The 13516-nt window shown below is 44.6% G+C and overlaps 1 protein-coding gene across 2 annotated transcripts in view; it reads left to right on the top strand.

The window, feature by feature from the left end:
- The window catches only part of mapk8ip2 (mitogen-activated protein kinase 8 interacting protein 2), a 28990-nt gene that overhangs the window by 12864 nt on the left and 2610 nt on the right, over positions 1–13516 (top strand). The window contains exons 3-13 of one of the 2 annotated variants that reach the window (XM_070973227.1): positions 5472–5711; positions 5879–5957; positions 6832–6933; positions 7492–9733; positions 9978–10186; positions 11173–11248; positions 11901–12073; positions 12174–12283; positions 12385–12507; positions 12647–12717; positions 12804–12902. In XM_070973227.1, coding sequence (XP_070829328.1) covers positions 5472–5711; positions 5879–5957; positions 6832–6933; positions 7492–9733; positions 9978–10186; positions 11173–11248; positions 11901–12073; positions 12174–12283; positions 12385–12507; positions 12647–12717; positions 12804–12902 — 3524 coding nt within the window. Of the gene's footprint in view, positions 1–5471; positions 5712–5878; positions 5958–6831; positions 7036–7491; positions 9734–9977; positions 10187–11172; positions 11249–11900; positions 12074–12173; positions 12284–12384; positions 12508–12646; positions 12718–12803; positions 12903–13516 lie in introns of both variants that reach the window. The other variant, XM_070973226.1, reaches the window with a different exon arrangement.

Genomic DNA, 13516 nt, shown 5'->3' with positions numbered 1-13516 from the left:
TAAGAACGATTATCTCGTATCCATTCTCGCTCCCTTCTTGGGTTTCTCTCTCTCCATCCTGTGGGATGTAAATGTTTTATGCTGGTGGCATGGAGCCATGGCTGCAGCAGAGGGTGGGTGACCCAGTGCAGTTTGCTGCTATGCAGAGACAACCTCCTTCCCTCCCTCCCTCCCTCCCATGTGTCTTCCCTTCCCTCCCTGCTATGCAGAGTGTTGCTCGGAGACAAAGCTCAGATTCCCTCCTGCCTTCCCACCTCTCCTCTCCCCTTCCCCCTTAAAGCTTTCCTTCCATCACTTCCTGCCTCTCTCTCTCTCCCCTCTCTGGTGAGGTGACTGGGAAGGGGGATTTAGCTCAGGGATGGTTGGTTCTGAGGGTTAAGCTCTCAGCATAAATCTGAGCTTGATATTTTGCTTCCTCCACTATAATCCACCAACAAAACACATTATGGCGAGCTAGCAAAGCCCTTCTGTAACCAAGCATGTTTTTGCATAGCATATGAGGAGACCTCCACAGGAAGAGAGCGGATGTTTCTTTTGCTTGTGGCAGAGACATCACACAGTAGTGAAGCAAGTATCAGTGCCCTCTTTCTCCTCTATCCCTCTCACAAGTACACATGAGACACACATCAGCAGAGGCCCTGACTGTTCACCTCACAAACAAGAAAGCACAGGGCAGAGAGCGTGTCAGCCCTTGTTACATTACATCATTGCCCAGAGGAAGTAATGTTGCTGACATGGGATGGGTAGGACACACACCCAGTTGCCCTCTGAGCGAGTGCGTGTACATTTAAATAACAGAGACAGAAAGGCGAGACAGAATTTCATGCACTGTGTATTTCATATGGTATTGGATTTTTCTTGCATCAGTAGGGTGGGGGGGGGGACACACTCTGTCAGCTCATCATCATCAGCAGTCCCTCCCTCCTGCATCGCACTCCGCTGATGTAGAGAGAGGCTTTTGGTTTTTCTGTCAGTATGATTCGGTCATATTAGGCAGCATGTCTTTGATGTTTAGGGAAGAAGAGCCAATCTAAACAGTGAGATTATCCTCCGGCCCCAATCCCCAGCTCTGATTAATTCCAATTCGTTATGGGCTTCAGGTCTAAATCTGCACAACCCTTTAGATCAGTACTTAGCCTTTGTGACAGGAGAACACACATGTATGCGAACAAAAACAAATGGACACATACACAATGCCTTAAAACAGCTTATTCTGTCATCTGGAGTTGAAGACAGGTAATTAAACTTGATTCACATAGGTTTGTTACCACTGTCTGATTCTCTCTCTCTGAGGAAATGGTAATTGCTGGCTGAATGCTCAGGCTGTCCTTTCCTACTTTCTGCAAGTGTCACTGGGGGTTAGGTTTGACAATGTGTTTTCAACTGTGTGATTTGTTTTTTTTTTTCCCCATGACCTTTAAATTTTTTAACCCACTATATCAACATAACAAGCGGAGCACAACAGACTGAGCCCCTCCCTTTCTCGCCTCTGAACTCTGAGTCTCACACACACACACACACATGCACACACACACACACATGCACACACACACACCATGCTGCTTTCTGCTTCGTCTCGCCTCTGATTCTTCACTTCCTGTCTCTTGAACATCCATCTCAGTCTCTCCAGAGCCCTGATTGAACACCATGAGCACATGCATAATTCAGCATGTAACAGTGCAATGGTGTCTGTGTCTCAGCTGTGTTGCTGCCCTGAGTTTAAAATGTGGAAATTTAGAGATACACTGATAGATGGAGGCCATCGCTCACTAGGTGGTCTCCATTAATGGTAGGCTAATGGTAGCTGTTGTACATTCCTGCATAAAATTCACCCAGATTACAAACTATATTTGCTAAGTGGGTTTTATGTGGGCACATGTACCCACACACTGACACACTTTATACTATCATTGCACAGACAAAAGAAATGTTTATGTAGGCACAGCTTCATTTATTGATTATGATGTGAGCTACATGCAAAATAACATAGATTTCACCTTTCTATTGTTTTAACAATGATGCCTGTGTGATCTACAGGTGTACATGGATGCATCAGTGAACAATTAACCAAGAGTTTCTGGCCTGGAAAAGACCCACACTAAAATAAAACACTTATTCAGACAACTAACTGCAACATCATCTCAGCCATGGCATGAAGGAACAGATCACTCCCACACATCTGCATTAATTTGGCAGCACTGCATTTGTTGTCTATCAACAGCTGTACTAGTCTCTGCAGGGACCTCCACTAGGCCCTTCCTGGTTTCTGTTGACATGATTTTAGACCACTTCTCTTCTCTGTGACAAATACTCATACACAAAGCCATGTCGTCAGAGCCCGCTTGAGGATCTTGTCCTCTGTTTCTCGCTTCTGTCCAGTGTCTCAGTTAACAAGATGGCCCCACAGTTCAACACGAAGCCTTTTCTCTCCTCACTGCTCAGGGCATTGCTGTATAGCGGAGCTGCCATCTTGCTATCTTCTGATGTGCAGCAGCAGTCAGTAGACATCGAGTTAGCCATGCTGAACAAGCCTGTGGTCTGCTAATTAGAGACCAGAAATCTTTTTGATATCTCTTTGTCAATTGATGAGCATCCAGAGACTCTATTGTGCTGCTGTTGAAGAGCATAAGTGTTAGTCAGAAGCAGACCTGTTTAAAGAAGATGTAAATAATACATAAGTGTGTTTATGTTTATGTGCATTTGAGTGTGTCTGTTTGTGATGGAAGGAACATAAAATGCAGTTGTGCTCTTCAGTGCTTGTGTGTATGTGAGAGGTTTAAGCCAATCATTCACCATGCCTCCCCAGCAAGCAGGAGAGCATGCTGGGTGACGGAGGAGGGACAGTCACAGCGCTGAATGGGATGTCCTTGGGAACTGGAGACCACGGGGATCGATTCTCATGGACACATGACTCTTATTTATAGTTCTTTGTCTGTCTTTAAGCCTGCCTGACTGTGTGTCAGGTGGCCTCGCTAAAAGGATGCGTCCTGACAGTGCAGATTATTCTCCCAGGCAAATGTAGCATTTTCACAAGCCCGCTGATGGATCCCTGGATTTTTACACTGTCACAAGGTTATAGGTCAGTAATGTAATGGATTATAATGGGTCAGTGTGAGGAAACAGCACTGTGAATCTTGACAGTAGATCATGAACTGGGAATGCATATAATGATCGATCACCAAAACATTAAATCACATCTTAACAGCAAAATCCCAGACAAAATAAATATGTTAATTAGAAACAGTGATGCATATTCATGTGTACTCTCTGGGTAATAGATTGAGTGTTGATTTCTGTTGCTGTGGCAGAAAATGGATGCACCAGGCGTCAGCAGAATCGTGTGCGGTGGATGGGTGAGAGGGTGAGGTTTGATTCCCCCAATAAAAACACTGCACTGAGAGGCCAGAAAAACTGCTGCGCTGTTTAAGCTGCAGACCAGACAAAATGCATCCTCGTGTTTGCATTGTCAAATTCAAAGCAGGGAAGAGATGATCAGAACAACGAGAAGTGTTTGTGGTAGTGGCCGTGCACTCTGTCCAGGAAAATTCTGATGTAGCTGCTTTTATTGACGGTAGCATTTTTCACTCAAAGCTTTTAGGCTCATTAGGGAGAGATGATGTTAGTGTGATGTCACTGTTGTCTGATAAAGATCTCCTCGACTCTTAGACATAATGTCCTTTAGTAAACAACTCTTTTTTAAAGTACATGATCATTGAAGTATAGTTCCTGCTACTGCATATGCCCTGTCAGAGATGGTGCCTCTTCATGTTTTGTAGATGCAGTATTGTGATGTTGTTGGTATACACACACACACACACACACACACACACACACACACACACACACACACACACACACACATATATATTATGAACATATATAAGATGAACAGGGCATTGTTTATTTTGTAAGAATTGAAGCTGTTCTTTAACTGTTGCTGATATGTTGGCAGTGTGTTCTTTTAAAATTGTGTCCATTAGTATTTTAGGTTTTATATTAAAGTTAGATAGCTTTCTGAAAAAGGAAATGTTAGAGATTATTGCAGGAAGTATCACAAGCATTTTGTTTTACAAACCGTACTTGCCGCACTTCCACTGGCTTTGCTTCCTCTCTATTTTGTCAATTTCCCCTGGAAGGTGCTGAGGGCATGTACAGAGAGAGAGGCTGTGAACGCTTTGTTTCTCCATAATTGCACACGCTGCATGTGTGCAGGAGAGGAACTGTGAATGTCCTGTTTCTCCATAATAGCAGTTGCTGTTGCTGCTGGGTGGCAGGTAGATTGCTCAGACACATTCCTGAAAAGTGTGCACAACACGATACAGAGTTAGATCCACCACACGGACAGTGTGAGGTGTGTGCCAATCAACTACTTCATGGACCTCGCTCTATCAATATACCTTGCATCTGGCAAACATGAAGGCACTATAGCAACACACACACACTCATGGAGGTGTGGTCTATTTAACCTCAAAATCATTTGCTGCCAGTAAACCAGCTGAAACCTGAGAGATGCCTGATTGATCCACTCTCATTTTATTGCCCCTCCTATGGTTTTCTTTCATCTCTGTCTTTCACACACACACACACACACACACACACACACACACACACACACACACACACACACGCACTACTTGCCTAACTCTAACCCAAACCTAAACCTAAACCTAACCTAAACCTAACCTTAACCCCAGTCTTCATCCTAAAATTTAATGATTTACATTGTGGGGACCTGCTTTTTATCCCCACAGGTACACGGAGTCCCCACAACGAAAGGAACAAATGGACACACACACTGTCTCTCCCTCGTTTCTCTCCTGAAAAGTCCATCCTCAGGACTACTCCATTATTCGCCTCTCTGCAGGGTTTTTACAGGGTCACTTTGTATTTAGTGACTTAATTGTTTCAACCTTTTCACCTTTATCTTTTCACCGGGAGGCGGTAATGCTTCCTGATGCTGAAGGCTGCACTTAGCTCCTTTGTTTTATATACTCACACACATGAATGTATTCAGGGATGCTCACACACACACACACACACACACACACACACACACACACACACACACACACACACACCTGCACAGATGACCCAACGTGACGGCAAAATGCACTGTGGCTGTTTATGTGAAAAGAGTGGCCCACTGCAGTGCCTTGATGTGTTCGTCTGCCCTCTGTGTAATCAAAGAACACTGTGTTGCATGCCGTCCATCTGTGCTCTCCTTGTTCTGTTCATTGCTCAGGCAGACAGGCCTGTTCTGGGCAAAGCTTTTAAATGGAAAAGGAAATAGTATACGGTGGATAGCAGGTAGCAGCGTTTTCCTTTGTGTCTGCTCACTACATGGTGCCCCCTCTGCTGTCGGAACAGAATATGCTTTAATTAGTGTGGCTATCATTGAAGCATGCTGATCCTTTATTTTACCATCTGTACCCCATTACAACCCTCTCCCTGCCCCTCTCTTCTGGCAATAGGACTCTCTCATTCTGGAGAAGAATGACATGCACCACCCAGTCTGCTCCTTCCAGGATGACTTCCAAGAGTTTGAGATGATTGACGATGAAGATGAGGATGATGAGGAGGAAGAGGAAGAGGATGAGGAGGTTGACCCAGATGCTCCACCATCCCCCTCTGCCTCCCCTCCTCTCTCCCCAACTCTTGGCACTCTGAAGAGCAGACCCACCACTCTGAACCTCACCACTGCTGTGTCACAGGTAAGCAGCTTGAATCCCTGGTCCCAAACATACATTGAACACAGACTGTATAGTTTTCAGTCTTTGTAATAGTCCTGTACCACTTTGTTCATCTCTCAACATCTCTCTCTCTCTCTCTCTCTCTCTCTCTCTCTCTCTCTCTCTCTCTCTCTCTCTCTTCTCATTAGGATTCTCTGAATAACAACAGTAGTCTGTCTCCAAAGAAAGGAAGCTGGCAGGATTCGTTACGCAACCCAGCCTCACAGGGTAAGTACGCGGTTGATTATCAGCAATAAATTTGGGTATGGACTATGAATATGTTTTCATTGTATTCATTTGTCTGTGTGCCACACATGATACCTCACAAAAGATGGTGTTTATGTTAACAGACAAGATTTTGGTAACTAAGAAAATTTAGTCTTTAGTTCTTTGAAGCTTTAGTTCAACCGCTACACTGCAATAGAAAAGTAACCTGCATCACAGCTATGTGATGTTCCATAATATAATAAAATATAATATAATATAATATTGCATGTTCTTCCCGTGCATGCGTGGGTTCTCTCCGGGTACTCCGGCTTCCTCCCACAGATCAAAAACATGCTCATTAGGTTAATTGGTGACTATAAATTGTCCGTAGGTGTGAGTGTGAGTGTGAATGGTTGTTTGTCCTTACATGTGGCCCTGCAATCGGCTGGCGACCGGCTCAGGGTGTACCCCGCCTCTCGCCCATTGTAGCTGGGATAGACTCCAGCCCCCCACAACCCCGAAAGGGATAGGCGGTATAGATAATGGATGGATGGATGGATAATATAATATAATATAATATAATATAATATAATATAATATAATATAATATAATATAATATAATATAATATAATATAATGTAATTTCTAAATGCAACATAATAACACTAAAGTTGTGTTTCTTATGAAAATTAATTGTGAAAAATATAAAGAAATGATAAGGTGCCACAGTAATCAATATACATAATATTCAAGGGTTTTCATTTGTGATAAGATTGTCCCAGATGGGCCGGGTAAGTGTTGCCTTATTTAAATGAAGCTCAGGTATTATAAATCATCATGTACAAACTGCAGTCCTTACATACAGTTAGGAAATAAATATCTACTCTACCTCCAGGCCGTCTGTCTCCAACCCACTCATGTCTGGAGGATGGTGGCCATGTGACAGGCCAGTGCCCAGTCTCACCCGTTTCCCAGGCACCTGGGTCTCAGAGCAAAGGTACTCCACCAAAACAGGCAGGGGAGGGCGGGAACCCCCAATCCCCTCACAGGCCCCTCCTTTGCGACATGGAGGGCAACAGGCGGGAGAGGCCAGAATACGGTAACAAAAAGGCCAACCCAGCAAGACTAGAGCTCATTCCATGAACATCAGTGTCGTGTAGTGCCGTGATGTGAAATTAAGTGATGTGATTTGACTTTCAGTGTATGTTCAGCAAAACACTGCCAGGTTGATTCTTACAAGTTGCACTCGTCTGCTTTAGGGAATCAAATGAATGTGTTTCTAATAAAGAAGCGTTTGCTGAACTCCCTCATCCCACATCCCTTTTTATACCTTGAGAAAAATAGATGCACATTCAATGTCTCTTTCTCCATTATTCATTGTGCTCTTTCTCTTTCTTTTCTTTTTTCTTTATCTTCTTTTAATTGTCCAAATTACTCTTGCCTCCAAAACTCCTTTGACCTCTCTCCTTTTCCATTCTTTGCATCATCCTCTTCGTCCTGCATTTTCATTCTCTCATGGCTTTTCTTGTTTCTCTGTACCTTTTTATCTTCACAGGCTCATTTGGTCAACACAAGTCCCAGCCTTGCTCTGGCAGTGTCATCGAGCCAAAAGCAGACCCTTCAATCCAGAAAGCAAGGGTACCTTCTGTAGATGAGCACTCTCAGTGTTCGGACACAGAAGTGGACCATGACCTCAACAGCGGCCACAACCACAAACACTCAAACCGGTGTGCCACCGACACCTACACAATCACCAGCGAGTCAGGTATGGAGCCGGAGAATGACTTAGACCCAGATGGAACCAGTCGCTGCTTGTCGTCCACTGCACCAATGGGAGTCAATGACGGTGCCGATACACCCTTGTCTGATGAGGAGTTGGAGAAGGACTTTGAAGTGGAGTTCATGTGTAAGGAGACCTACGATATGGTGTGTAAGGAGTCATCTTATGTAGAATTCCCCTGCATTGAACCCTCCGAGCCCGCCTCCTTCTCCAGCTATGTGTCCTCCAGCCGCTCGGATGCTCTTGACCAGTCCAACAGTTCAAATGGTCCGCCTTCTGCCATGGAGGCAGGAGCCAACGACTCCACCTCTCCATCCTCAGACCCAGGGATAGCGGATATGAACCAGCAGGGATACTTGACTTCAGACCAGGATAAGGACCTCAGCTCTCCAGGCTCTGACTCTGACATTGAAGGGGAGCTGGAGGCAGCGTTTGCCTGTGGAGGTCCTGTGGTCTCCAACATGATCTCCTCTATCTCAGAGACAGAGCTTGACCTGACCAGTGATGACAGTAGCAGTGGACGCTCGTCTCACCTCACCAACTCCATTGAGGAGGCCAGCTCACCTACATCAGACCAGGAGCTGGACCCAGATACAGAGTTAGAGCAAGATAGTGGCATTGTGGGACTGAAAACATCTCTACTTCTGGGCCAGCCTGACCCAATCAAAGAAGTTTCCCCTATACCCTCTCCTTCCCCTCTACCCTCACCCACTATTGCTACACCATCTCCTATTGACTCACCCATCTTACCGCCTGAGGCTTATGATGATGGTCAAGCTCTGATGGGGCTGCAGAATGTGGATGATGAATTGTCCTGTGAACACCAGGCTGACCCAGATGAGACCCTGCCCCCAGCCCAACGCTGTGAAGACAGCCTGTCCAGGCAGATGGTGCTGCAGATAGAACCAGACCACAGTCTAGAGTGCTTTAAACGCTCCTTCTACCTGCCAGTGGGACCTAGGCTAATGCCCAGTGCAGACGAATATGATGGAACCAGTGAGGGAGACTCTGAATCAGAAAGTGAAGATGACCTGAGCGAGAACTCAGACTCCCCCTGGTTGCTCAGCAACCTGGTCAACAGGATGATCTCAGAGGGCTCATACCCAATCAGTTGTCCCGAGGAGTGCTTCAAGAGGAAGGTGTCTGTGTCAGACACCATCTCACCATCCTCAGAAATTGGAGAGGGAGATGGTTTCAATGATGATGACCAAGAGAAGAAATCAGGGATGGAGGGATCAGAAGAAGAAGACAAGGAAAGTGAAGGTTACAGAAAGGATGGGATGGAGCCAGGAGGCAGGAGGAAGAGTGTTGAGTCTTCGAAAGGTGGAGCAGTAATCAATTCCTGTCTCTATATGAGCAACCCTACCAGTGACACCATAACCCCTCTGACTTTGGAGCACTGTGCAAACAACGGGAGGGGAACCACAGATTTCAGCTCCTTGTATACGACTAAAGACTCTGAGAAGAACCTCACAGACAAACCATCTAAGAATGCTAGGAGACAGGAGGAAGATGAAGAGCCCAATAATGACTTGATGATGCTAGAGGGGAGGAAGGATCTGGACTCACCAAGCCTCAGTGAGAGTGTGGTCAGCGACAAGGACGAAGGACGAGAGACTGATCCCAGGCCAACAAGCCGTTCCTCTGCCTCTCTTGAGCGTATCACAGAGGTCAAACATAGCCTGACACTGGACATACCCACCGCCCAGACAAACCGCTGCTTCAGCCTCACCTACTCCACAGATAATGACGAAGAGGAGGACGATGGGGACTCTTATCCATTCCTGGGTGGCTTGAGGAAGCAGTCCTTCAGGGGTAGTGATTTAGAGCTTGACAGTTCACCACCCATTGATTCTAGTGTTCAAAACCATCCTTTATCTGACCATGACCTCCCACTGTGTGAGAAAGATCTGGCTCTCAGGCCGCCGAATGAAGATGACGGACTGGCTTATGACTCCATGAAGTACACGCTAGTGGTGGATGAGAATACCACGCTGGAACTTGTCAGCCTCAGAAGGTATGCTCTGACAATAATGTGTGTGAAAACTAAGAATAAAATGAAGTCTGTATCTGTGTTAATTAAGCAGAACAAGTGGAATCTTATGTGTTTTTTCCCGTTAGAAATCATATTGTATAGCATTTCTGCAATGTTTTTGAATTGAGCACTACTTTCTTTAGGCGGGTGTTCTAGTGGTAAATGAAGCAGTCTTTGAGTACGTGGCTGTATAACCCTAAACTGAGATTTGAAAATGACTTCTCAGGTGCACCTCCGTTCTGAGTGATGACAGTGAGCTCTCCACGCTATGTGATGAGGAGCCTTTGGGAACAGAAGAGGTGGGCTATGGTTGTGATGAGGAGGAGGTGAGGCCAGAACTTCTCAGTTCTTCTGAGGACTCTTCCCCCGAGGCTGACCTCCCGTTCTCCAAGAAGTTCCTCAACGTTTTTGTCAACAGCACCTCCCGCTCCTCCAGTAAGTCACAAACAATGCTACTCAGACACTGCACCCTTCAGTAAAACTATTATTTGCTTTATATTAATTTTATCTTTAACAAGAAAATCAACACATCTCTTCAATCTGTCAGTTAAATACAAAACTACAATCAGGAGATGCTTAACTTAGCTTAGCATAGCAGAAAGACTGGCTCCATTCAAGGGTAAGCACCTCTAAAGCTTGCTCATTGCCACAGTACATCTTGCTTGTGTAGTTGTGTAAAATAATTCAGCACGTAAACTCCCATAATAAGAATTTTCCACTTTGGTTTTTGTATAGATTAAACAAGCAACAAACAAGGTGTGCTTCAGAGGTGCTGCTGATATTTTTTTGGACAGAACCAGGCTTTCTTTTTCCCCTGTTTCCAGTCTTTATGTTAAACTAACCTAACCATCTCCTGGTTGTAGCTTCATATTAAGCATACACACATGAAAGTGATGTTGATCTCACTCTGCAACAAAGCAAATATATATATTCTATAAATATCAAATTATTCCTTTAACTTAAGCCAATACAGGTTATGGCCCTGCAGCATTGCTGCTAAAATTGGCCACACAGGGTCCCCATTAGGGTTTAACTAATCACTGTCAGCATGATACATTAACATGTGATCTAAATTTGGCAGGGCGCCCACACAAGACCTATGGGAGAGCGCTGCTTCCCAGTACGTCCATCATCAATCAGTGCTCTCACTTCAAGATTCATATCCCTTATGAAGGGGGATTTGCATAATTAAAGGCTCATTAGAGGGCTTTCATTGTCATTTCTTTTTTGACAAATCCAATTAGCTTCCATTTAGACTTCCTCACATAAAGTTTACGTGAGAAATGTTTCCCAAACAACAAACAGCCTACAGAAAGAAAATGTAGTTTATTACATTATGGACAAAGAGCTTTCAGTTTTATTGGCAAATGGTTTTCAGGGTATTAAAACTTGCCTGGTGGTGGTGTCTGTTTGCAACGTAGGCACAGAATCCTTTGGACTTTTCTCCTGCACCATCAACGGAGAGGAGAGGGACCAGACACACAGGGCAGTCTACAGGTAAGACAATCTGCTGGAAAGATCCCAAAAAACACATTTTTTTCGTCAATTGTAGACGCAGTATGGTGGAATCAAATGTGAATGTCCTTTGTTCCAATTTTCAAATGACCATTTTGTGTCTGGGTGAAAAAGTCCTTGTGAAGATAAACAAAACAATATTTCTTCGAGGTTACATGGTTGTCAGTGTGCTTGGGGTCATGTAGCAATAGAGAATCACTAATTATGTTAGGGAGGAGTGCAGATGTCCAGGCTGCAGCTGGGCTCAAGAGCTGCAGGGTGACCATTAATAATCACATCAGCCACCACCTGTGTCTGTGCTTGTGTGTGTAAGAATGAGAGAGAATGCTACATGCACCTCCCTTGTATACACGGACATGTTGCGCATGTATAATTTTGTATTTGTTTTACCACAGTCCTCTTCAAATGAGTGCATCCCCACATTTAGAGCTCTCGCTTCACCCACCATATTCATGTGTCAGCCATTTCATCGCTCCTCTTCCTCTGCACCCTAATGGGAGTCACCTGAAACCCAAAACTCCAAAAGATGCTTCCTGATCAGTTGAGCTCAATTCTGTTGGATGCACAGGGACACAACATTAAACAGGGATGGTTTTCTCTTTTTTGTCCTCCCCCTCTCTGCTGCTCTCTGCAGGTTCATTCCCAGACATGCAGATGAGCTGGAGCTGGATGTGGATGATCCTTTATACGTGGAAGAGGAAGAGGATGACTACTGGTACCGAGGCTACAACATGCGGACAGGGGAGAGGGGCATCTTCCCTGCTTTTTATGCCCATGAGGTCATAGGCCAGTCTAAGGAGTTGTTGGGTGAGTTGAGCGATGCATCCACTTTCTTCTCTTGTGTCTCATTGTGAATATCTGAAGAGTCACGTGTACTGTATGTATGCATCCACATTACACCCTGCAGGCATGAAAAGAAATCCAGCATGGATTGAGACTTTCAGCGTTCAGTTTTTGGGGTCTGTTGAGGTACCTTATCACCAAGGCAATGGAATTCTCTGCGCTGCCATGCAGAAGGTAAGATAAGTGGAAGACAGCAAAACACATGTGCAATCACACAAAAGTATGCACCGTTAAAGCATGTTTGTTTCGACGTGACAATATTTTCTGTCGGTTAGATTGCAATATCCAGGAAACGGACGGTACACGTGCGACCTCCTTCTCTGTGCGAGTTGGAGATTAGCTTGCAAGGAGTGAAACTGATCATGAGCCTGGAGGATGACTATGACACCCTCGACGAGGTATGGACAGATAAATAAATGAATCAGTCAGTTAATTCAAAGTCAGCTATCCCTTCAATACACAATAATATTACACTGATGATTTAAGTCAACTTTTTTTTCCCTTCTCATCCATCTCTGTGTCGCTCTCCGTCTTCAGTATGACAGATGTAGTCACTTCTTCCAGATGAAGAACATCTCATTCTGTGGATGCCATCCGAGGAACAACTGGTAAACAGACTTGCTGGTTTTCTCCCCTCATGTCACTGGTGTACAGAGCAACATCTGATTGATTTCACCATATCCTCTCTCTGCAGCTACTTTGGCTTCATCACTAAGCACCCGATGCTAAACAGATTTGCTTGCCACGTGTTTGTATCCCAGGAGTCCATGCGACCTGTAGCAGAGTGTGTTGGGTGAGTCCCAATCATATTATTGTAAGCCATGTCTGATTGGAATATTTACTCCACTTAAACTGTAAAAGCACTTTAAAAGTCAAGATGCTGAAAATGCTAACAGCCCTTACAAGACGTTGGAAATGACATTACCTATTTATCTGTACATCACATATATAAAGTCCTCTTGATGGTTTGCTAAGTTCTGGATTGAAGTGCATCTTTACCACCATGGTCCATGTTTATTTTGCACAATAGCCTTTTTTATGTGTGTGCATGTGTATACAGTTAAATAATGATTGCAGGTTTGGGCACGTCTGATTCAGCTGTATTGGGTGTTAATAATTTAACATTGTTCACTGTCTCTGGATGGAGCGGGGCAGGCGTTGGAGCATGGCATGAGCGGAGCTGTTTCATCTATCAGCTTCTCATCCTGCTCGGTCTGTGCAATAGACTCACCAACAATCGCTTGTGAAAAACAATTACCCGCCGTTGACTCAGAGAGACCGCTTCTGTATTTGCACTAGAATTATTCAAATTGAGCATTCTTTGCTTTTGCAGCAGCCAACCATTTCTTTGTGAGCAGCCAGAGCATGACTGTGTTAGATCAGTTACTACGAGAGGGATTACTATGG

Source organism: Chaetodon trifascialis, chromosome 10, assembly GCF_039877785.1.
Source record: "Chaetodon trifascialis isolate fChaTrf1 chromosome 10, fChaTrf1.hap1, whole genome shotgun sequence".
NCBI lineage: Eukaryota > Metazoa > Chordata > Actinopteri > Chaetodontiformes > Chaetodontidae > Chaetodon > Chaetodon trifascialis.
This window is presented reverse-complemented; position numbering and strand designations above follow the sequence as displayed.